The sequence below is a fragment of the Falco naumanni genome, chromosome 7, assembly GCF_017639655.2.
Source record: "Falco naumanni isolate bFalNau1 chromosome 7, bFalNau1.pat, whole genome shotgun sequence".
NCBI lineage: Eukaryota > Metazoa > Chordata > Aves > Falconiformes > Falconidae > Falco > Falco naumanni.
Genome location: NC_054060.1, coordinates 66,892,744 through 66,918,754, shown reverse-complemented (window position 1 = coordinate 66,918,754; position 26,011 = coordinate 66,892,744). Strand labels below are relative to the sequence as shown.

The 26,011-nt window shown below is 42.8% G+C and overlaps 1 protein-coding gene and 1 long non-coding RNA gene across 2 annotated transcripts in view; one reads left to right on the top strand and one right to left on the bottom strand.

The window, feature by feature from the left end:
* Positions 1-1,198: 1,198 nt before the first annotated feature.
* On the top strand, positions 1,199-20,226 carry LOC121091741. Its single transcript, XR_005829023.1, has 6 exons — positions 1,199-1,487; positions 1,893-2,026; positions 2,158-2,275; positions 17,833-17,990; positions 19,137-19,451; positions 19,575-20,226. It is a non-coding gene; the product is annotated as an uncharacterized LOC121091741 (long non-coding RNA).
* The window catches only part of TSHR (thyroid stimulating hormone receptor), a 34,016-nt gene continuing 16,125 nt past the window's right edge, over positions 8,121-26,011 (bottom strand). Inside the window, 4 exon segments of the mRNA XM_040601860.1 lie at positions 8,121-11,249; positions 11,251-11,998; positions 13,587-13,775; positions 20,242-20,319. Coding sequence (XP_040457794.1) covers positions 10,590-11,249; positions 11,251-11,998; positions 13,587-13,775; positions 20,242-20,319 — 1,675 coding nt within the window. The 3' untranslated portion in view covers positions 8,121-10,589.

The window sequence follows — 26,011 nt, the reverse complement described above, 5'->3', positions numbered from 1 at the left end:
ATTTTCTCCCTATGGTAACTTGAAACGAGATCGGCTGAATAACTTGGTGTGCCATCTGGATGCTAATCCTGTAAATGGAAGTGCAAGACAGTATCAAGAAGTAAAATACAGAGTTCTTGGATGGTTGCTAGATGGTCATAAAGGTTTCACCTTCATCAGTGGAACATTTGATAGAATTGCTTCTAGTGCAAGCAGGTGACATCTTTTCAGTTCCTGGCGAAAAGCAGTATCTTGAGACGTAACTTGTGCTTTATTTTTAAATGAAATTTTTGAACTTGGAATTCTAAATATAATTAGAAAGAAGGTAAGCTATAGGCAGTACTGCCTGTACGGGGGGGTGGTATTTTGGAAGGCAGTGATTTTGAGGTAATCTTTTAGCTATAGTGGTGTATAAGTACAGCAAACCAAGAATCTTCAGGAGCGGGTGGGTTTTTTTTGAACACACAAGGACTTTTTTTCCCCTAAAACTTTTCTTCCCCTCCAGCCCTCAACACCAGAGCAAGTCTGAAAAAACCTGCTGGGTTTTTATAAACTTTGGCCTTATTTGTCATCTTGAAAAGGATTTGGAGATGATTCTGGGTGAACCACTGTCAGAAATTGCAGTCTTTTATCAAAAAAGATCATTGCTGTCTGAGCTTGCATAATGTATAAGAAAAAAAAAACCAACAACCACTGACCAAACAAAAAAACTCTTGGAAAAAATGGCCTCTTGTTCTGGCCACAGCATTTTCAAAAGGACCCTAAAAAGAGGAGGGAAAGCAAATGCTGACAAATTAGTAGCAAGTTCATGTTAAAACACATAAAAAGCTGGATTTCATCCCTGTAATAGTGAATGTTAATTGTGCTTTCCAAGCTGTGCATGAGCAAAGTATTAAAAGGATATATTTTTAGGCAAAATCAAATATATTTTAAAATACCTGATCTTTTTTCCTATCAGTTTTTTTTATTATTATTTTTATTCTAGCTTTATTATTTTAATTGTGGAGGTATGAGAGGATAAGAAACTTGGGGTATTAGCATAGCTTTCAGAATATCCCCATTTAGTTTCAACTACACATCATTCCTTACGTAAACTCTTTCGAGCTTTAGGGTTTGTGTTGTGTTTTGTTTTTGTTTTATTCTAACCTGGACTTTTGTTTGTAAAATGCTGTTAAAGACTGGCCGTTTGTGAGAGCAGACTCTGTCACTCTTTTTTTTTCAAACTAGTTTTTCCACCACTAATGGGATTATGCCAAAACCACTCTTAATCTTTCCAGACGCAGCAATGACATCTGTAGTACAGTCAAATGAAGTGCAGTTGAACTACTTTTGACCTTCGCTGTGAATATATAACATTCCAAAAATTGTTTTTATAACAATTTTTTTCTTCAGAGTGAAGACTGCCACGATTATTATTGCTTGAAATGCCTGTGCAATTACATCTTTTTACATAGTGTAAATGTGCACGTCCTTGTGTGACCTGGAAGAGGATTATCCGAAATAATGAGGTAATATGGAGAGAGAATAAATAATTGAAAATAGCACTTTGCATTACCAATGATACCGAGTTGCCCATCTGCTTCTGTAGGTGAAAAACCCCTCTCTGAAGATGGATATTGGTGAACTTAACGTTTTTTAAATGCCTTTTAGTTATAACTGTTCTAAAAACGTATAGCTGGGTGTATTTGGTTTACATTTTCTAGTTTTTGGTTTAATTTTTAATTGAGATCTGTGAACAAGAAGTTACTGAAATAGAAAACAGCAAGTGTTTTAATTTGGATAGGTACGTTTCAATAACAAATCCAAAACAAAGACTCTCATTAAATTGTAAAAATAACAAAAAGTAATCTTGTAACACAAAAAACGTGTGGCAGGTGATTCTGTCAGGGTAGCAAACGATTTTTCTTTGCTAGAGGTACCAAGTGAAGCAGACAGAAGTGCGCTGCGGACAGGCCCTCGGATGTCTGGAACAGAAGACCCATTTCAGTCCTGAGAGAGCTGGGATGCTGCTTTACCAGTGCCGGAGCTGGTGGGATTTGATGCCGAGGTAAAGAAAACCCCTTCCCTAGCTGGGGACAGAGAAAATGATTCGGACTAGTAAAATAAGGCAGGCGGGCTGTTCTGCCTAAACCACCCGGCTTCCTGGCTTTTCTGAAGGGTCATTCTCGTTTCTCCCAGGAATCCTGCTGCCAGGTCCCCCCGACAGGGCTGCTGGCGTGTCCTGCCCGATGAGGTCTGAGGGTTTCCCCTCCGAGGAGCAGCGGGCTGACTCCGGGCGGGCTGCCGGATGGAGCAGGTGATGTATTCCAGGGAACGCGGTCTTCTGGGGGGTACAGCACTTCTGAAAAGGATGTGGCACAGAGTTCTCCCTGTGCAAATAAATACTGCGAGTGCCTTTTGTTCTGGCTTGGGTGGCCTTGTTTTCAGAAAACTCAGATTTTTGCAGGATGGAAGGTCTTTCCTTCTGAGCCTACCTTGTTTGAGCTTTTAACAAAGAGCGTTAGTGCTGGGAGGAATATTTCTGACATACTGTTCCATGTGGACTGAATTTGTCTGATTTTAATATGTAGTTTTAATCTTAAAGCAGCACCTAGTAGAATTCCATGTATGCGTAGAGAAGTGACAAATGGCTTGGCAAGTGTGACGATGATACTGATCTTAAAAACTTGTTAGTGAAAGAAGAAATACATTCACATCACAGACACTTCTGCATATCTCACTTAAGTTGGTTTTGGGAGGGGAAGTGGAGCCATTCTTAATTTTAGCAGATCAAGTCGCTGTTAATGTTTATTGAGACTATCTTTTGGTTTAATTTTCTGTCATCTTCATAAACAGCTTTATATTTTCTCCCTAAGGTTGCTGTATATGTATACATATATATATGTGTGTATATGTAGTCTAAATAACTTTAAATGGTAGGTAGAAAATATGAAGTACTTCATCAAATAGGGCATGGGGTTTCTTCCGTAGTTGAGAAAGCAGACGTGAAAAGACTCGGGAAGGAGGAAAAGGAGAGCACAGAGGGTAAAGATAAAAAGAGGTAGCCAGCCTTTAAAAAAAAATCTGATAGAGTGCAAATGCACTTAGTTGTTGAAAGAGAAAAATAAGAAATAAAAAAAGCTTTTTTTTTTTTTTCCCCCTGGACTTTTCCTGGGAAGGTGCGTCTGCCGGCGTGTCAGCCACCCCTCCGAACTGCCCCTCCTCAAAACACACTTCTTGCTGCTTCACGCTGACGTTGCTGGGTTTGACTGGGAATCTGTAGCTGGCTAAAAAAGAATTGATCTGTTGTTTCCACGGCTCCCTCTAGGCAGCAGTAGCAATCCATGTACCCTTTCAGGAATGCTTTTCGGTACAAACTGAAACCGGCATTGTGCGTGCAGCACAAACAGCCTTCGGAGCAGGTGGACGCGCAGACAGTGCCTCAGAGTCCGCAGCGAGCAGGTTTTTGTGAAAACCCGTGTTCCTGCTTGGATTTGGTTTGTTGCAGCTTTGCCTTCAAACACGAGCGCTGTCATTTTCCTTTGCTTTGCAAAGAGAAGCCGCTGCCATGTCGGCTGGGACTGGGCATGGGTTTGGCTGTCCCACTAGTTACCAGTCGCGGTGTTTGCAACAGGAGGGCTCTTGGCAGCAAAATTAGAAAGTATCGCAGTATAGATGCAAGTAACGATTCCAATCGCTTTGTAATGACCGTTTAGTGAGCTCTTAGATACGTGTTGTGAATGAAATTGGTGTTCACAACAGATTTCATTCCTTAAAAGAGAGGAAAAAATGAGAACCCGGAGGAGACTCCTCATCACAGCTGTGTAGTGAATAGCTGAGAACCAGAATGAGTGTGCTCCTCCTCCTCTAATTAACGAAGCTCTATGACCTGCAGCTGAATTGCACAGATGTGCTGTAAGGATACTATTTCAGATGACCACACATGCGGGGCTTGGCACTGCATATAATCAGGACAGCACAGAAAACTACCTAAAACGTAGGGTAACATTCAAGTTGATTCATATTAATCCTGCAGAAGTTCAGCTCCTGGAAGTTCAGGGTGGCCCCAGTGAGGTCCCAAGTCCTGTGCTGTAGTTGATGAGACTTTCCCATGTTGTGGAATAGTTACTCAGTATTTTTGAGGTGGAAAATAAGGACAGGCGGTTACAAAAATCGGAAATTTCCACAGATGGGTGTCCTGCCTGATCCGAGTACCTGGCAATTTCAGATGCTGTGGCAATTCATAAAGTGTGTGCATGGGGAGGCAGGTGTGGGATGGGGATAGGAAGTTAGGACCGATGGGTTCTGCTGGTGACACACTCTGCCTGTTGACCTCACAGAGCCTCCGTTTGTTCCCTTCCACATCGTGATTTCTAGTCACACAGAAATCAGTCGGGTCAGATGGAAATGACTAAACAGATTAAAAGTGTTTCAGCTTTATGCAGATATATTATTGAGCCGGTGTGAATTCAAGGTTGACGATGCTGTCAGAATCTCTCGGCGTGCGTCACTAAGACCTCTTAACCATCTTCTGTTCCAGGGCATGATGATGGCCCTTCAGCACCTTGTGCCTTAGCCCACAAAGCTTCCATCAAGGTGCAGTATAATGTCATATGTTTTTGGATTCCCTACCAAGGAGGAGGAGAGTGCATAACAGAAAGGCATGATACCCAACTGATTTTGTGCCTCACCCTGTCCAATTTTAACTGCGACCCAGAAACCATTTGATTACTGAGTGGTTTTAGAGTGAGGATGCCTGGCGTCTGTTAGGAAAACAATACAGATTATGCTGCTATTACTCATCAGCCTACACAGACAGCCTGGAAAAGAGGGCTTGCTTCATTTTAACACAGAAGTGTAGGAGGTCTGCTCAAATCAAACTTCACTTTTGAAACCTTTTTTTTTTTTGGTACAGATTTTCCAAAGACTGTGCTGTGAGCATTAATATTTAAATTACCCAGCAAGAAAGGAAATGAAATTGTATTTCATTTATGTTAATAAACCAAAATGCTATGGTAGTGATTTGCAATTTACCTTTTATTACTTACGCTGTTTTCAGCTTCCAGGATAGCATAGCTTTGCTTTGACTATAGCTGACCTGTTGTGGATGCTGTCATCTAAAACAGCTGCCTGCTCAGTCAAAACCCCACATCTCTCTATAGGTGGAGAGAGGGGAAACTAGCAGAGGTTCAGCTATAGCCACTTTAAATTGCTCGGGGAAAGTTCCACATCCTCATAACTAAGCCTCCAGCTAAACTTTACAGCTTTTTTCTACAGTGTCTGAGAACGAAGAAATCTTTCATAGTCTACGTATTACCACCAACTTATGCAAATAGAATTACAGACGTTTACATAGAGAAAACAGCGGCATTCTCTGCCACCCTGATACAGGATTTTCTGTTCTCCAGTGTGAAATCTCAGAGCTATTGAGAGCCCTGTGGGATGGCAGCACTGGCTCTTCCCATTTCTGTGCAGGGTTTGCAGGGGAGGCTGCTAGCCTCTGCCCTTTCACTTGAGCTGCGAGGTCAAATCAGTTGAGGTAGTGCTGTGAACCCGGGTATGCTCTTCTTCACTCAGCTGGATTTTTTTCTTTTATTTTTATCTACCTGGGCTTGGCAGTCAGGCCTACAGAAGGCAGATGCAGTTGAAGCTGTCTTTGCAGTCTGAATAGGGGAGCTGCTCAAACACAAGGGAAGCGGCTGCCCTGGAACGGACCAGAATCCGTCTGTGCCGGAGCCCTGACTGTGATAGCTGCTCACCAGGCGTGGCGACACGGAGCGTAACGGGATAGGCAAGCACGTATGAGACACTCCCCATCTGCCATACATCTGCAGTTCAGAAGCATCCTGAGACAGACAGTTTTTGTGGTTTTAGTATCTTTCCACAGATTTCTCTTCCATGAATCCTCAGTGTCTCTATAAACCCATGTAAACTTTATTACCCGCAGCAGCTTTTGGCGAGAACTCGGCTGCTCCCGCCTGCTCATGACTATCGAGCTTTGTCATCTGTCTTCTAGTCCAAGGGGTCCTACTTTACTCATTCCTTAGCTGTAACTCCGAGCCTTTCACTCTCCTTGCTGCCCTACTCTGAAACCTTCTAGTCCTCTTATATTGTTTTTCTGTTGCAGATAAGAGCTACGTTATTCGAGGTGCAGATTTATACAGTGATATAATAATTACTGATTTTAGGTTCTGCTCCTTTCCCAATAATATAATGTGATTTGCTTTTTTGTTCTCCAGGAGGCATAAGCTGGTATTGTCATGGACTTGCTGTACCCCTAAGATCTTATTCCTGAATTGGGGTTGTCAGCTCAGAGTACATCACTTAAGATTTCATCTGATCTTTTTTTACTATGCGTATCGCTTTGTTCATCTACACTGGATTCCTCTTGCCAGTCATTCGGTCTTAAGAAGTCTTCCTGTAGTTCTTCATAGGCATCTGTTTTTCCTATTGCTCTGACTCTCTTGCTACTACAGCAAACTCTGTTATCTTACTGTTCACTCCTTTTTCCAGGTACCTTATGCACATACTGAACGGCATAGGCCTTCTAGAAAGAACTGTTTATTCCTTGTCGCTTGTTGGCCTGTTGGATTTTCTTCTTGCCTGTAAGCTTAATTGGCCTAGCTGATGCCAGTGAACATCTACAACTGAGAAAAAGATTTCCTTGCACCGTAAACTTCACGTAGGAGGGCAGCACAGTTGCAGGCAGTAGCAAGGTGTGCAGTTACTGAAGTCAGCTGAGGTTTTGGGGACAGGGAGGGTATGTCAGGAGTTAACTTGATACTTCAGCTGTTTTCAGCAGTGGGAGTTGTCCCCCAAGTGTTTTTTTCCAGGTAATGCAAGGATGCATGTAGCAAAGGTAACCACTTTTTTCCCCTCACTGATGAGTGATGATCTCAATGATGAGAGCTACTGAACATAAAGTTTGGCAGCATAAATGTTGACAAATAATGGGACAAAGGACATTTGCTTGGAGGGAAGACCTAGTGCGAGGGAAGGATCTTCTGTCACGTTGCATATGGGCAGATTGATTTAGTTAGTTTGAGAATTTCTGCAGTAGAGTCTCTCTACTACATGAACTTCTTACTGTGTAAGTGCTTTCTCATGGAATCCTTAGTCATCCTTAGTCACTGTGGCTGCCACATAGCCACTGGGTTTAGTAAAGAGAACAGAAAAGATCAGATTTCGGATTTAGTCTTTTGAAGAGGACCTCACAGCTGTTAGGTGATTCTTCTGATGATCTTGGATGTATTTAATGATGGTTTTGGAACCCCAGAGCTCAACAGCACTTCTTCAGTTCCTTTCCATCCCTGCCGTGCTGTCCGAGATGGCCACTTAGGGCATCCCTTTCCCAGTTAGTGGTGGGGAAAAAACTCAGAGCTCTGTCAAATTGTGTGTCATGTGGTCAGTCTTCTTGGCTGTAGGCCAGCCAAGGACAGCAATGAAGCTGAATGCAAGAGAAACAGTATTAACTTCTTTTATAGGAAAAAATCTTTAAAAAACTTCAGAAAAAAACTTGCTGAGCCTCTTACCGTTTCAAACAAAACGTTTTATTCCAATGCTTGCCATTCTTTCTAAAGTAATCTAGAGAAGATACCGACTGAACACCAGAAATAACACATCTTGCTGAGACAGATTTAAAATAGCAAGTATTACATAAGGCTGGATGCAAAACCAAAAAGAGCAGAAATGGAAGAGGATATCTATAGGATACAAACATTTACAAGAAAAAAGTCTGGCAAATAAATTATTTAAAGTCTATTGCCTGGATCTTTCCAATAGCTTTTAAAATATTTTTTACCAAGTTAAATACAAGGAGAAATATGCAAGACATAAACCAGAAATATAAAACTTTGTTCATAAAGGTAATATCACAGAATTCTGTTTAATAGACAAAAAAAAAATATGCAGTGATGTGAGATAAAAAAGTTCAATGGTGGGTAAATATATCAGTCATCCATTAGTAACAGCAAACAGCTGTATTAATTCAAAAGCATACTGCAGTCCGTCCAACGTATTGCAGCTTTCTCATGTCCTAGTAGTTTCATGGAACAAATAGTGTGGTTTGTTTTAAAGTGAAAAAGAAGTTTAAAATAAGTGATCCATATTACTTTTAAAAGCAGTTTAAAAATAACCTTTGATTTCATCTTTTCTCTCTGAAAAAGAGTACGATTCAAGCTTGGATTTTCTTTTCCACTGGTACGCTACTATCTATGAAGTCTGTAACATAAATGTCTGTTAGAACTTGATTGTCTTAGCTGCTGCTGAGATACTAAATGAAGGCACTCAGGAAACTTTTCCTCCCTTTAATGATTATTCCAGTGTCAGGAGGGTGACAGAACCCAGGGGTGGGATGTTACGCATCTCAGCATAACATGTTTTGTAGGGGACTCCCAGGCACAGCCAGAGCATTCTGAATACAGCCGTTTCAGGAGTAGGAAATTTTATGGGTCTGCACACGTAAGAAGCTACCTTTACATTTCTGATTAACGTTGGGTGAGTCTAGATCACAGAAGAGGAGGTCATCAATTATTACTTGTGTGGTTTTCGGCAGTTGGGTTTCAAAGTTTGCTGAGAATCAACCGAAAATGGAAGCATGCCCCTCCCCAAAAGAAGCAGCTGAATTAGTCAATAATGCAACATTGTAGATTTGTAATGGCATCAACAATGATGGGATCTTTTATTTTTTATGAGAGTTGCTGCCCCTTGTTTCCGCTCACTGAAGCGGCCATTTGTTTATAATCAGGAATATGGAATTAAATAATTGGGTTTGAATTGGAGAATGTACATGACCTTTGCAGTCAGGGAATTTCTAGCTGTAGTAGCTAACAGTTCGGAGGGCTCTACCGTTGTGTTTTTCTGGATACTAGTAACCTGCAGTATAAAAGATGTGACTGTTGTCTGTTCAATTTATAGTTCCTCAAAGACTATAACTCCATGAAAACCAGTATAGGGATTACAAAATGAACTTTAGCATACCTACCTGATGGCAAGGATTCACCCCATGTTCTCTGTTCTCTTGGTAAGCCTTCCTTACCCCCAAACAGATGAGCAAAGTGATCAATTGCAGTCTTGGTCGTGGTCCTACAGAGCTAGTCTCTACAGCTGGAGAACGGGTCTGATCCCACTGTCAAACCCAGGCACTCTGGCCCCACAGGTGCTGCCCAGCCAGGCGGTGCAGCCCAGCTCCGGCCCCGGGTCCCGGTGCCTGCGGGAGGTGCAGAGCACCAGGCGTTTGTCTGTGGCGTCTGGATGAAGCGAGCACAGCCAGGCTCGGGCTCGGTCTGGCCCCGTCCAGCAGCAGGTGTGGCAGAAGGATGCTGTAGTGCATCACCGGAGCGAAAAGCTGTGGGTTGTTTCTTGTATCTGAGCTTGGATTTCGTTAAGCACAGAGCAGGGAGTATGTGTCTAAGCCACAGATAAAGCTGACGGTGTGGTTTATGGAGTCGTACTGCGGACGGTACCGATGTCAGAATACGGCTCTCCCTACGCGATGGAGGGATGTTCTTAAAACACGTTGGAGCCTTCAGTTCTGTAACCGAAGGGCATGAAGTACCCTGAAGGCACGAGCCACCCCCTTTGTCCAAGTGCAGATTTGAGGCAGCTCAGCGTAGCAGGCGCTGAAAGGGAAGTCATTCTACCCTGCGAGAGGGGTGAGGGGGGTAGCAGCAGTGGTGAGAAGGCAGCAGGTACGGGGTGTTCAAAGTAAAAAAACGTACTCAGAGTGAACTGTGCTGGTGTCAGGTAAAGAATGGATAATAGGGAGGAAATTTTAGTACTATCTCAGGTATCAGCCGGCAAAAAGTACAAACGTCCTTAACTTGACCGGGTAGGCTGGTCTTCAAAACAAATTCAAACTAATCCATCTCCTAAGCAGGTTTATCAAAAAGTGAGAGTGGTAGTGAGGGGATTTTTGCAGCACACAAACACCCTGAAAAAAACAGGTAAAAGTTTCTTATCTGTAACCTTATCAACAGCTGCAAGGTCAAGGGTATCTGCCTTTTGCTGCTCTAAAGGCGATACGGAGAGGCCTCTTTTTCCACCTCACCTAACTAAACCAAGAACCGCAAACAACAGACTAGCTGTGTTTAGGTCGGGATAGCAGAAGGAATCTGTTCCATTTTAGGGCCTGGTAGAAGTTTTTTGCCATTAGAAAACCAGTTGAACCTTTTGACAGGTTCATTTGGCAGCTGGCATTTGAGAACTTCAGCCTTTCATTTTATTTTTTTTTAAATCTTGTTGTAATTACAAAAAAATATGTTCTTTTTTTAGTTATACAGGTACCCCCAAGTTTTACGCTTGGTCTCCTCCTTCCTTAAACTTTTTAGGTGAGGGTGTATGTCATATTTGCTGAGTTTATATATGTTAGTTTTCCTATTTAGATAGAGTGTTCGCATCTACTTCCAGCATTGCCATAAGAACGGTATCTTCTGACCTGCGCTGCTAAGAGTGTGAGTGAGACAGGGGGTCCGAATGAGTGACTTGTCTAAAGAAGACCACTCTGAAGGTACTTCCAGACATCGCAAAGGGTAGGCTAGGGAAGAAGGCTATGGCGAGTGTTATCTTCTGACTTGACTCACTATATGCACAACCAGCTCTTGGGCAGACTGTGGCTGCGATACTTTGGGGCGTTACAGCTCAGTTTGCTTGCATTCTTCCATGAGAATTTGGTTCTGCATTGTCACAGCAGGAAGGTAATCGTTGACTGGGTCTTGAATGCTGGTGAGAATCTGTCCTATCCCTCGGCTGATTCTCTGCCCGTAAGAGCCACTGCTGGTTTTGGCTGAGATTGCCTGACCTCTGTAGACTTGAGCCTGGTGCTCGCATATACCGAACTTGCTTAGCAGGATGAACACATCCCTTCGGAAAGCTTTGGTGAAAATAGCGTAAAGAAAGGGGTTGGCACAAGAATTGAGGGGGTAGAAGAGTACCAGCAGGATCTTGGAATTGGTGACAGTTATCAGTGGTTTGTTCATAATGGCAGATAGAGCGTGGAAAGAGATGGGAGCCATGCACAGAAAGTCGGTGAAAATCAGCACAGCCATCCGCTTGGCAATCTTGGTGTCTTTGTCCCCTGACTTGTACTGAGGGTTTCGCACTGTTACGTAGATTTTTACGTAGCAGGCACAAATGATGACAAAAGCAATAATGTTACATATTAAAACGAAGACAACGTAGGCTTCAGCCACGGGTGTTTCAGTGTCCATGGGCAAGCAGATGCTGACTTTGCTATAGCTGCTGACGCCAACCAGTGGCAAAAGGGCAAGAAGAAAGCAGGAGAGCCACCCCCCCCAGCATGATCACCAAGGCGTGCCGGAGGCGAATCTTTCGATCGGGGCGCATGGCGAAAGTGATGGCGTACCAGCGCTCCAGGGTGATGACAGTCAGGGTGTAGACGGAAAGCTCGCTAGCGAAGACCGTGAAAAAGCCAGCTGTGTTGCAGCCAGGCCCGGTCTGCCACTCGATAGCGTGGTTGTAGTACTCCGACCTGGTGTAAAGATCCACTGAAGCGATCAGGAGGAGGTACAACCCCATGCAAAAATCGGCAAAGGCTAAGTTACACATCAGAAAGCGTGGCACGGTCAGTTTGTAATGGCTGGTGAGAAGGATGAAAAGGACAAAAATGTTACCTAAGATGGCCAGCAGGTTCACGAACCACACCACAATCCTCAGAAACTGGTATCCCATTATATCCTCACAGGGATTAAACTCGTCAGGCTCTGGAGTGCATATTACATCTTCGTTGCCTCCACAGAGAGGATAGTCATAATGACTGTCAAAGGTCTGGACGTCTTCTATCTGAGGGTTCTTGAGCTCTTGGCCAAACCCAAGATCGCCTTCGCCGTGCTTTTCCAAAAAAATGTAATAATGGGAATTGTCATGAAAATTTGTGAACTTGGTGTTTTTGTCATAGATGCTGTCGGTGTGGTCTGTGTATTCTTCTGCGTGATCTTTGTAAAATGGACCTCTGAGAGCTTTGACTGATCTCTTACGAAAGCTGTGGCTGCCACTCTGGTTACACATCAGGTACTCCAGGATTCTGAAAGAGCAGAGGGGGAAATCACCACTGGCATTTACAGTGCGACTGGAGTGCAGCGAGTAAACAAAGGGAACACTTCAACAGCGAACCGCAGTGAATGAAAACAGCTAGAAAAATGTGCTGGGGTATCCTTCTGTTCATAGAACACAGAGCGAACGGTTCGCTTGAGCATCTCAGAGCTTTTTTTTAAACTATATTTTTCCTTTCTCTGTTGCTGCCAGCTGTCCCCAGTAGTAATTTGGCTAGTTCAGCATCCATAATCCCTTTTTCTTCTTGGGATCTACATTCTTACTAGGTAACAAGACTTTTATCTGCTGTTTATGTACCTCTTAAATAATGCACACAGTGTTAATTTCCTTTTCATTTTTGCTCACAAATAATTTTCTCCCAGAGCTTCCATCATTTTAATTTCTGATCTGTGCATTTTCTGTCGGTGCTTTACAGCTAACAAGCAGTATAGTGGTTGGGTCGCTGTACCTCACGGTGTGATTCACCTGTATTTGTAGTCAAAAATTGTTCGTATTTTTTACTAGGGAAAAAATTGCAATTTGTCATCGCATTTTTTGATCGCTGCAACCCACTGTCACATAACCTTTAGCACTTCTCATTTCCAGCTCCGTAGAATTTGAGGTTGCTAACAGTCTGAGATGGCATACAATTCCGTCTGAGAAATTTCATCTCTGCTAATGAACTTGCAAATACTTGTTTCTTTCAGTCATTAGACTGTGCTGGGTTTTTTCTGCACATTCTTCCTGTCCAGGATTTTAAATCTTTCCACTCCTCTGTTTTATTTCTGTCCTCACCTTTCCAGTCGTCATAATTGTGAATGCTATTGCTTTGTGAGTTTATTATCGAATAATTCATATACTTGGCATAGCATATTTTCAATATACTGTGTGTATTGAAATATACAAATACTGCAATACTGAAGACAGGAGCTGTCTTTCTAAATCAGGGGCTGGCCTGGATAGGAATTCTCTAAATTTATTAAACTTTGGAGAAATTTACAGTGGATTTGCATTCTGCGGTACAATTCTGCTGCTAATCCCAGTAAGTCATCCCCCTTCCCTCTGGGACAGAAGATGAGTCGCTTTGTTGCATCAGAACATCTAGAAATGTATTTTTTTTCTTTCCAAAAGCTATCCGCACCTGTTCTGATGGAAGGCTGGAAATCCTGCTGAAACTGAATTTGAAATAATCTGTCTGCAAGGTTATTACAGAGTCATTTATTCTGAGCTTTTCAGTTAGAAAACATACAAGACACGGGGTTATAACCCCTCCAAAATGTCTTTTTCCAGGCTTTCCTACACCACGGTCTGTGTTATGGCACGTTAGCCTTTTCTTTTTTTTTTTCCCTTTAATTCTGGGCTCAACTAAAGGAGCAGCAGTTGCAAAAGGTCCTACAAATTATTACATGAAAATGTCTGTCTTCTGTCAGTTTGAAACTGCAAATCTCCGTTTCAAAGGATGTCCTCTATACCTAGAAAAAATGGCCACAGAAGTGCCAATAGATGTAATTTTAGATTAATACTGTAACATTGTCTTCACTTACATACTTCAAAATTGAATGGAAGTTAGTGAAACTCACCCGCTGGCTTTTTTCCAGCTCTTGAAAGCACAGCAGTGACTTGGGTATGATAGGTCAGCACGCATTAGCTGAAGAAATATCTTTACAGCTGGTAATTTCTTTAAAGTCCATGTATTTTTGGCCATTAGTTCTTTAAGGCTTTCCAGTCCTTTGGCTGGAAGGTTAGCGACGGCTGTCCTGGAGACATCCCTAGGTAAAGGAAGAAAAAGAGAAACATCAGGATATCTGTCCACTGGCTGGATCAGATTATTTTTCAGATTCTCACAGTAATTTAGGAGTTTCCTACAGTTCTACAGCAAAAATCAAATCCAGAGGAGGTCGGGATTTCATACCGCCTTGCTAGGATCTGATACCATTCAAATCCAAGTAGGATATGAATTCTGCCTGTGATTTTCCCTGTGTTTTAAAGTTTGTCTTTAATGGCTCATAGTGCAGAATATGGGTGGTAAAGAAATAGCAGGACTTTTAAAATTACACCTTTAAAGCCAACCAGATACAAATGCATGCGCAAAACCAAAGTTATAAAAAGTCTTTAAATAAATCACATCTTCCATTGGAAGAGCTATTTTCCTTTAGACCTTTACAGACTCCTTTTAACCTGTTGGGATACTTCAGTAGAAAGGATTGTAATTACTAAACCAACGTTCTTCATAAACTGAAATGAAAATCTTCCGTTCCATCCTGAAATTCTTAGAAAACTCAGCATTATGTTTGCCGCATTCGGTTTCTGTGGTGCTGAGTCCAGCTCAGCAGATGCCTTGCGCCGTTGGGGCAGGTGCTTCCTTCCGAACCGCCGGGGGAATGTCAGCTGGTCCCGCCGCTGCTTCACACTCGTTTTTTGCTCTGTCCCAAAACCTCTCCTACCAACACTTGAAGTCAAGATGTTTTCTCAGAATTAAGAGTCTGTAAAGAAGTAAACCTGTAAAAAAAGGTTCTAGTGTAGGAACGTTGTTTGAGCGCTTTCATCACCCTAATAATAAATAATTCTGCTTTTTTCTATCCATTATTTTCTGAGTGCTGTTCTTATTCCTCTTAGAAGTCTCACCCACCGGCTGGTTTCTTGCACCTGAAAGATTACTGCTAATTTTATGCTTTAAACAAACTCCTAAAACACTTGGGTTTGCTCTGCCTTTTTTTTTTCTTCTTTCTTTTGATTTGCTTGTATTTGTTTTTAAATTGAGTTAGAAATTGTTTCCCCTTTCTGTAGGAGGGTTTTTTTACTTCTAATAGCTTCCTTGCTATCGTACATATTTGAATATGTCACAAGTAGTTGACTTAAACCACATAAACTTCTTTTTTGTTCTTCTGGAGTCCTTTTTGATAGGTAGTGTGTGTTTCTACCAAGCCCCTGAATTGGCTCTTAGAAGAGACTGAATGTTGCCTGCTATCACTTTATCCTTTGAAGAGTCACAGAATGGTTGAGCTTCCAGATCATCCAGTTTGACCTCACTGCTCTGCATAGTGTCACCCGGAGCAGGTTGCTCCGAGCTGTGTCCTGTTGACTTCCCGGTATCTCCAAGGTTGGAGACTCCACAGCCTCTCTAGGCAACATGTTCCAACAGTCGACCACCCTCACAGTACAGAAGTTTTTTCTTTTGTTGAATTGGACTTTCCTGTATTTCAGTTTGTGCCTTTTGCCTCTTCTCCTGTCACTGGACACCTGAGGAGACCCTGGCTCCATCTTCCCAGTTCCCTGTCCCCATCCCTGCCCATCAAGTATTTATACACGTTGCGAAGGTTCCTTTGACTCTTCTCCAGACTAAAATTTCCAACTCTCTCAGCCGATTCTGCTATGACAGATGCTCCAGTCCCTTAATCAGTGGCCTGCTCCTTTCTTTTTTTTTTCCCCCACCAGTTTCCTCATTGTATAGAGCTCTCCTTCTGAAGCAAAACATCTTGGTAAACTAGATCTTGGACTAGATCTTACCAAGACAAGGCTGGCCTTTCAGCAACCCCCATGGGTCTCCATCAAGTCCTCATGGTGGTGGCAGCTACCTGCAGGAAGGGAAGATGGTTAAATGCTGTGTGAAAGGCTTTGTGGAAGGGCAGTGACACCTCGCAAATTTTTGGGAGTTCTTTGAAGGTGTTCTGGCACAAACATGTGGAGAAAGATGATCCTGTTTGTAGAATGAATTGGGATTTCTGAAGAGCCTTGACAAAACGAGATATCAAGGGCTGTTGAGGTAGTTAATCCGTTATGTGACGCGGAGGATGGCTTTCCTGGATTAATGAAAAAAACATAAAAGAGTGGGGGAAAAGCCTGGGGAGAGGTGATAAGTTTCATGCTAGAGGAGGACTGGAAAATGAACCGGTATCTGAACATACCCCACCGTGGTGGCAGAGGCTAGGCTAGCACTGCTACTACTGAAATACTCAGGGGAAGAGAATGGCAGTAGCTGCAACAAAGTGTGTCTCTGACACAAAATAATATACGAGGTAGTGAAAGCTAACGCTGATTGTCTAAAGAAGCAGAATGATCCTGCAATTCTAAGTGACTGCGTGGTAAAATAAGTGACGTGATTCAATACGGGTGATTGTAAAGTGTATTTAGGAATAAGGCGTCTTAACTGTATGTGGATGAGAGTGGGGTTTAATTTACTTGGCACGCTGGGAAGATCTTGGAGTCCTCTGCAAATGTCAGGTCAGTGCTACTTAATAATGTTGAGGGGAAATAGAATGGTAAGATTTTTTAGGAAAGAAATGGAAAAGAGAACAGAAAAACTTCACTTTGTCAATCTAATATGACTGCGTCTGAAATGGTCTATGCAGTTCTATAAATCCTCTGTGCGGTTTATAATAAGAGCACAGAAAGCTGCAGCAAGGATGATTACAAGTATCAGGTTGTTCATATATAGAGTGATAAGGAGTAGATAAGGATTTCTGTCTTGGGAAAGCCTAGGACTGGAAGCAGCGGTACGCTATCGGTGCCGGGCATGTCGTAAAGCAGGTGACGGGGAGTGATTATTATGAGAGGGGTTTTGGGGCACGTAAGAATGTGAGGCAAGAGACTTAAAAATGAGAAAAGGTGTGTTTAGGATTTGTGACCAGCGCTGGTCCCCGGGGTGCTGCGGTGCCTGCTGAGCAGGGTGACACAGTGCCAGGGGCTGCTCTGCCCCTCCCCCCTCCCCCCCGGCGAGCAGGCTGGGGGGCACCAGGAGCTGGGAGGGGGCACAGCCGGGACAGCCGCCCCCGCTGAGCCCAGGGGTGTCCCACACTACGACACTGCGCTCAGTAATAAAAGCTGGATGGAAGTTTGCAGGAGCTGCTGTTGCTCAGGGGCTGGCTGGGCATCACTCGGTTGAAGGTAAACAATTTTTTTCTTGCATCACTTGTTCTTCTTGGGTTTGTTTTGTGTCCCTCCCTGCCCCCCCACCTTGTTGTTTTTATTTTCTGTCCTTTTTTCATTATTGAACTGTCTTCATCTCCACCCATGAGGTTTCTCCCTTTCAGCCTTCCAGTTCTCTCCCCCATCCCACTGGGCACGAGGTGAGCAAGCAGCTGCGTGGAGCTGAGCTGCAGCCAGGGTTAAACCACGACACCTTCCTAAGATCTTTAGCTCAGGACTAGCAAATCAAAGGATCACGGTGTGAAATACTCCGACTTTTTAATCACTACAGACTTTCTGTTGTTTCCCTGCCATTTTATGCCTTCTGCCTTTGAGAAGCAATATCTGTCTTTGTAGTGCCGCTATAGTACCACATCCCTCTTTAAATATAAATGCTGGCAGGACGGTTGTTAGCCACGGAGGTGTCTCATTCTAATGGGAGGTGGATAACTGCTTGTTTAGACTGCAGATGTAGAACACATCCTGAGACTGAGAATCAATAGCAGCTGGGCTAGCACGGTAATTATAGAAGATTAGAAAAATTTCAAGTTATTTGACAAAATCAAGACATACCTGACTTAAAAACAGAGTGAGAAGGAAATTCTTTACAGTTACGTATGCACACCCTCGGAATTAAACAGTAGTCCCTGAAACAAGAGGTTACACGTAGCTCAAACACCTCAGAGCTACCCCTTGCAGGGTGAGCTTGCTGGCAACGTTAGTAGAGCAAATTAGTAGGCAAAAAAAAAATGATTACCCCACAGCCCTTTGCAGTGTGTCATTACTTGTTGACCTGTGTAGCATAACAACACTGCTGCTTTGAATACCCACTGTAACTCTAAGAGTCAAAATCTGTGCTGCTGCCTGCTCTCACCTCCCTTAGACTTAAAATCCAAGTCTTCTGTCTTCTGCCATCCCTAGGAAGGAGCTTTTCAACCCATCGCTCCACCTGTAGCCTTCAGAGGGAAGATGTGCAGTGAGCCCTACGAGACCCCAGGCGTAACAGGAGGCTGCACTGTGTTTTGGGGCCATGCATTTATTGTGACAAAGTAGTGTCATCACGGAAACACGGTGCCCAGGTAAAGTTACATCAGCTGTAACTTTTTTCTGTAGTGTTCTTTCTGGCCAGGAAAAAAAATGAGAAAGGGCTTCTCTGGTGCCACGTGCAATATTAAGAAAAAGGCTTTGTTAGCCAAATACTAATAAAAAAGGCTTGCTCAGCACCGACACAGCTTCTGTCGTGGTTCTCCAGCAAGGACCGTCTTAGTGCAGGGGTGGGTGGCCTGAGCCCTGCTCAAAGCAGAAGCAGGGAAGTGAAGGTGACCCCACTACCAGGGAGGAAGAGGAGCAACAGCCACCACAAAGGCTCCTTGAGCAGGAGGTTTAACAGCCCCTCGGTGAGTTTTTTCAGGTTTCCCTCTTGATCTCTTGCCTTCTGCTTCCAGAACAGTCTTTTCCACTCTGCCTAGATGGCTGGTTCTCCTCCTGATCATGGACCCAGGGCCTTGGCTGTGCTTTTCTTATCTAGAACATACAACTTTTAAGACATGGTCAGAAAACACTGCCTTTCACTGCAGTCTCAGGATCTGGCCCCTCATGGCACAACTGAAGTTTATCCTCCAGGTGATTTAGTGATAAGAAGATAAAAAAAATGGGCTCATTAGTCCTTGACAGCATCTTGAGGGACACAGTGCAGGGTGTTACTGCCTTTACTTATTAACACCTGCATCCCAAGGACTTTGCAACCTCAAGTGAAGAGGACTGGACTGCCTTCTTCCCTCTGCAGACCCTCTGGAGAGAAGCAGGGGGTGGGATTGCCCACGGCTGGCAGCCAGAGCTGCCAGGCTTCAGGCAAGAAGGTTGTGACATGACATTATCCCTACTGACCTATGCAGTCCTGCAGCAGGTTTTTGCGGAGGGAAGGGGACCGAAAGCAGTGAGTGAAGGGGAGGAAGAGCTGGCCTGCGTGTCCTTGTGTGGGTGGCTGTGCTGCTGCTTCCCATCTCCTTCTTTCTGGTGATGCTTCAGGTGCCACTGGAAAAATCAAGGATGACTTTAGAAAATGGACAAAATGTCACCCCAGTGTGACAGGAGTGGTTTGGCATGATTTTCTGTTGGAATAACTGACTATTATGGGCTGCTGCTCGCTCCACTGCCAATTTTTCAAGGTTTCTGCTTCAGAAATGTGACTGCAGGAATGGTCTGTGCTTCTCTCTCCCCTCCAGCCGGTGAAAGGAAAACCTGATACTCCCCAGAACTGGTCTCAGACCCTGCTCCCAAGAACTCTGCTAATAACTCCAGTGGACCTTATGGAGGAGCAATGTGACCCTGAGAGGTGGGTCCTCAGCCAGATCTTCCTTTTCACCCCACCAGACAAAGTCATTTAGCTGCCTGAAGCAGAAGACAGGCTGCTGTTCACACCCAGGCTCTGAAATGCATCTGACTTGGGATGCAGGGGGACCAGGGACTTGCTGGTGACCTCGCCATCAAAGGTCTGCTGCAGCTTTGCACGGCAGGGACACAACTCTTCTTCGCATCAAGTGGGTAAAACCAACTCGGCTTCTGCTGTAGATTGTTGTGTCACTGGTAGCCAGCCTGGTTTGCTGGAGTTGGAAAGATTCCGGGAGAAAAATAGTGTCTTCTGCACCTTTTTGTTATTACAGCTAGCTGCTAGGATTCCTTCTGTGAACACTGCACCGGTATCCTGATAGATGTTGGCTGTTTCCCAGGAGAGCAGAAAGTAAAACGGATTCTTACATGGAGTGAGCGTCTGGTTTTGCAGTGGAGGAGGGGATCCCGCTTTCAGCACTTCACCCCGCCATCGGTCCTATGCGCTACATGATGTGCTGGATGATTCTTGAAGGTCTTAAACTTCTTAAAGTTTTTTGTTTCGTTCTGTATTGCGATTCCTAATTTTAGTGAACAGTTCTTTCAAGGACTGTAAAATCCAACTGGAAGCCAAATTAAATGAGAAAGAAGATAAGAGCACCAGAAATAACTTCATTCTGTCTAAAGTTATTCTTTCACCTCTGATTCAGTTTCTTTTGTGTGTGTGCTACTAGAGTCCTTAGTTTGTGCTACAATTGTAGAGTCGTAAGGCAGACTGCAGTACAAAATCTTTCAGAAGAAAAACTGGTAGGAACAGGATTTCTAATGTAAGATGCAAGCATTTCTTAAATTTATTCCCTAAAGCACGGATTTGTTGCTGATACTCTTTTTGTAAACATGCCATTTCCTGCTGTGCTGCTAATAACGGTTGGAAGTAAAGTGCAACCTGAACCAGTATGATTTCTAAAGTTTTCGGTACTTAATTTTCTCCTTTCTACTTACAGTAGAGTTGGTCCACTGTACACTCCCAGAAATGCATCATCATTGATAACTTCCAGGTACTTGTTCTTGTGCAGGTAGCTGCAGAAGCAAACAGAACACAGTGATCTGGCAATAGTTATGCGTAGGCTAAAGAAGATCTTCAGTTTACCTGGCTAAATAGCTTCACAAAAGCAATATGTATAAGCGCCATCCCATCCCAACAACATATTGAACCATAATCCGTTACTTCATTTTCTCTGTACCCAAGAAACAAAATACAGGCTTACCATTTTGAAAATAAATTAAATTCCTGAATGAACAGATTAGCAAAATAAATTATCTTTGCTCCATATCCTTTTTCTCTCTCTGTCATACACATAGAGACACATGCATACGCACTGTATCTGCAGGTAAATATGTGTGAGGATGAGGTGAAATAGATTGGTTGGGCTTCATCAGACTTAGGTTATGGGGATTTACATGATACTTCCAGGAACACATCATGAACAAACGTGAAAATAATTCCCTCCTTGTTCTGAGCTTGATAAATTTTGAATGCTTTAAAATCTCCATAGCCAAGTGGAGGCTCCCATGTACATGTCAACAGTTAAGAATGAGGTTTTGTTCTAAGAAGAGCAAGAGAGGGAGAAGGATGATAAATCTGAAGGAAAAAATAACATAAAACTTAACATAAAAAAAATTTAAGAATCTAAAGTCTTGTGAAAACCGTGAACAGTTTCCTGAGTAGCCAACACTTTCCTGAAATACAGAATGCTGCAGATTTCTCCTGTCATTACACGATCGATGTAAGCAAGGACCAATATTAATTCCCATCACTCTGCAAACTGACTAAGAAAGTGGGGATTCAGGAAGCCGGGAATGTACAGGGTTGAGTTAAAGGTGCGTGATTAAAGCCAGGCAAAGCGAGACTACTACTGAGCGCTCAAAAAATGAACATAACCCAAGTGGAACAATCAATGTTAAATTCAGTTCTGGGTTTTTAGAGTTAAAAGTGACTGACCTAGAATTAATCTTGATTTTTTAAAAATTATTATTATTATTATTATTATATTTTAGCTGGATTCCTGTTTACCGTGGTCCAAAACTGTCATTTGGGAAACTTATAAATACACGGATTATTATTGCAGGTAATTCAGTCAAGTTCCAAATTGCTTTACAGAGGCTATGCATTTCTGTCTGAGACTTTTGTTCTCAGTGGGCTGATAGAATTTATGTTTTTTGTAGAAAGACTTGGGAGAAATAATTGGCTACAATATTTCTACAGTTGCAGGTGTACTGAGAAGGCATAAATTAAAAAATCTTGCTGGAGCAGCAGAAGCACAGGCATCCTGCTCTTCTGCCAGTCACAGACATAGGGCACTGAGCATATTTTACATCATTCTGCAAAGAGCACATATACACAGAATGTGATGAAACAGAAGAATAAGCATTATTTTTATGCATAGGGTGCCAGCTGGTGTGTATTAGTTGGGTATATTTGAAATAGATTAAAAATGTGGTTTTGGAAGAATTGTCCAGCTATAAACTACTTCCCAAAACACACCAGGCACATTAATTTCCTTGACGAGGTGGTTCCTCCTGGGCAGGAGGGAGTAGGACTGCAGGTACAAGCAGCTACATCTCCTGAACACACAGGCAGGGATGTGCTGAATTAGCTGAGTAATGAAAAGAGGCTAAAGATTAAGTTGCAATACATACATACATATATATGTGCATGTGTATACTACATACACACGGATACTACTGGTAATTCTTGCCCTAAGCCAGCAATTAAACCCTAGGTGGTGTTTTTACTGAGTTCAGTCACTTCTGTCACACTGTTTACAAGAGAAACAGCTTGCAGGCATCAAACCTAGTCATGCTTTTTAACTTAATTTAGATGGAAATTGAAGCCTCGTGATGAGATTGTGACTCATTTTCCAAGTATAGTAGCCCCTGGGGGAGGGTGGAGGGATATCTGCTTCCTGGCCAGGTGCCAAGTGCCCCGTGGCTGAGGGGTCCTACCTAAGACAAAACAGTCAAAGCGTTTTGTTTCTGTCCTAGGATGAGAAAGGACCTCGGAGAGAAGTTTGAACCACGGCAGCAAAGGGGATGGTACAGCTGCAGGACCGAGCTTCGGGCCAGAAATGCAGCGTAACCCGTTAAGGAGGGAACACAGAAAATTGCCAAGGAAAGTTGTCGAGGGGAACGTATGATCCCATTGATGAGATGATGGTAGAGTGATCGACGCTGTAAAGGCCCTGAAGGACCATGGTGCCTAGGCAGAAGAGACTCATAGCACCTGTGACTATCCTATTTATAAATTTTATCCATTTTCTATACAGTGGAAAAGGTAAAGTCTAATGGCCCCACCATTGTGGTAGCAAACCACAGATAAAAGCATGAGGCTACTGTCCAGGAGCATCAAAAGGGTCCACAGCCTGCAACATCACCGGTAGCTCAGGGCCAGCAGAAGCAGGAACAAGAGCTTGTAGCGACATAGGTATGACCACAGTGGGTGACCCAGACCCAACAACTGCAAGTGTCAGGATTGCTGGACATTTCACCAACAAGGGCACATGGCTGGTGGAGGTCTTGTCATGCAAGAACGAAGAAAAAGAAGATGATTGCAGATGATGACCATAAAGCATTGCTCAAGAGAAGACGACGTGGTCCTTGGTCCAGCTAAAGGACGGAGACTTTGCAAGGGCCGCAGACTGCCTTAGGGAGGTCATGTTTCACAGGACAGATAAAGGCAGAGAAAATTCCAAATGACGAGATCAGCAGCAAAAGTGAGAAATAGAAGACCAACAATATTGCCCAAGTGAAGCCAGGTGACGTCGCTCAGAATTTCAACAAAATTATCTTAAAAATAGAAACTTCATGACATTTCAGTTGGCACAGAAACGATAAGATGCCCAGACCAGACCTATGAAAGAAATTAAATGAAATGAAAGGAGAAAGAATCTGATACTACTAATGCAGGCAGTAATACCTCAAGCAGAGGGGGATGTTTGGTACTATAACTATTACAAATATGTTAAAGCTAGCTTGTGATGTAGTTACGAAGGCAAAAAAAAATACAACAGCAAGGTTGTCACCACACATTTCAGAGGGTGTCCTTGCAATTGCTGTGAGCTGTGCCCATCGTGCCAGTTGGTGGCAAAAATGCAAAGGTCAAACCTTTGCCAGTTTTAAGTTCTGGAAGAAAACCACCATTTGAGATGGTGGCCGTGGACATAATGGAATTGATCCAGAAAAGTGCAGAAGGCCGCTATTTTATCTCTGGGCCGGAAGAGTCTTTCAAATTCAGATAGCTGAACTGGGGTTAGCTGTAAAAATAATAAAGCCAGAGCAGTTATTTCTTGCTGTGGGGGGAAAAAAAATATCAAGTAAAGATTCTAATCCTGTCCCAGTTGAAGTCATTGGCAGATTTCCCATAACATTCACTGGATATAAGCTTATATTGATCACCATAGTGAGAAATGAAAAGTAAATGCACTTTGGCTGGGTTACACGACACAAAGTCTTAGGGAGCCGGGTCAGGGTGACACTTCTGGACTGTTATTCATTGGACATCACCCATGCCCAAAGCCTTGTTTCTTACTGAGGAAAATAGCTTAATTCATCCTCTCAGCTCTTGTTATTTGAAATAACCTCTCTTTCTTTAGAAATATATGGCATTCTAATATCACCTGACATTTGTGTTTTCTGGGAACTGACTTTCACACTCTGTAAATGACAACCTAGTCGCTTCTGTTGTGAGCTTTTGCTTCAGTTTGCAAATTTCCTTGTGATTTTGTCTGCAAAACTAATACAAAAATTAAAACCAGAGCAAGAGATAAGAATTAATCCCAGATTTCAACACCTAGGCTGTAGTTTTGAAGGACAGAAACACCTGCCTGACCTAATAAAACCTGTCTGCTTTAGTAACTGTTATACAACCAGGTAGTTGCTTGTCCAATTTTAAAATATTTTCCCCTGATATTTGAGCACCATAGTGAGTGATAAAACTGAAATATAATAGTTTACATATGCAATAAAAATCTTCTAACTTCTGAGTAGAAACAGCCAGCTAGAGGCTTTTGGGAAGTTAATAACGATGCGTTACCAAGGAGGGGCTGCAGGGGTGGCTGCCAGTTTTCACATAGATGAGTCAGGCCCATCAGAATGCACAATTTCCTGATGCTAATTGATTTCAGTTGTTTAAGCCCTTTTATTTTGATAGGTACCTCTTTTAAATGGAAAGAAGACTTCAGTAAATAAAAATTTGAAAAATCTTATGTACGGCCAATATAGCTCCTTCTGAGAGTGCCCTTAATCCTGTTGTTGCTGATAGTGGAATGACAGAGGATGTCATTTAAATGCACTGCAGTAAAGAAAAGCACAACATGTGTTGGAAGTCTTAGAAATCCCATGGGTGAAGTGGAATATCTATCCCCAGTGGGGACACTAGAATACTAGTAATTTTGTAAAGCTGGTGGAAGGTAGGCATGAATACCACCGTGCAAAGTATGCGGGGAATCTGGGGTATTAAATGCTGGATCGGGAGTAGGATATACTGATGGTTTCATAGTGCTAGAAGTAAAAGGCGGCTTGGTTTTTTTGGCTTGCCTTTTTTTTTTTTTTTTTTTTCTCCCCCCATCAAATCAGATCAGCGATCTTAACTATGCCAGTGACTAAAACAGAATCTCTATGGACTCAAGGCTGGGGGGTAAGTGGGAAAAATACTGCACTAAGTCACACCCCAGCAGAAAACAACCTGACTGCAGTCTGCTGAGCAGGATCTTCTGAGGTCACAGAACAGCAACAGGGCACTTCAGCTGCTGTGTAACACCAGACAGTGTCATGTCAGGGCACGGCAGAGAGCGAGTATTCAGACGTTATCAGCGCATGCTTCATAAAGCAACAGATTAGAGAATCTGCATGAGGAAAAGCAACTTTTGATCTGAGCTTGTGGCACACGTTTTAAAATGTGACGGTCTAAAGTCTGTTTAAAAGAGCAACCACCAGCTACTGATATTCAGCAACTCTGTAGGACCAAAAAAGCCAAAGGGTACACTACAGCTATAGTCTCCAAAAAGGACAAATACATATAGATGAGAAAACTTCCTTAAAAATAAACAAAAGTATCAAAGCTAAATTATTGAGAGCATTCTGGGAGCTCTTTAGGGACACCATTTCAGAGATGCAGAGCAAACATGAAAAGCATGTGATGGCAAAAGAAGAACAAAATCCTGAATACTTAAAATATTCAAAATCTTCAACTGAGATGAAAAACTGAAAGATGCTAAAAGGCCTGAAGATATTTTTACAAAATATTTTTACCAAAAGTATATTTTCTTCTGGGGGTAAAGAATACGAATGAAAACTGCTGACCAGCTACTTCAGCTAACAAACACATAGTTCCACATACCTTTCTTTTTTCAGTGTAAAAGTTCTGTATTTCTCTTCTTCCGTAGCCCACGGTCACTCGTGCCATCCCCCGTACTGTAGCTGGATACACCTTTCTCGGTGTTTTTTTTAAACTGGATTATTTCACTGATCAGGTTTTACTGCAGTCCCACAACCAATTTTATCAGCACAGGGAGCGATGGAATGAGAATGAACAGCCAGATGAGGGCAAACGGGAGGTTTTGCAAAATTTTTTTCCAAAGGATCACTTAGTGAAAACCCAAGTTAGTTACGTTACTGAAGCTGCTGGTTGGAATACCTCACTGGCTTATGGAATCACGTACTATTTCATAGTATCTGCTTGCTTGCTTTCAGCTTCTGATTTTAAAATAAGGCA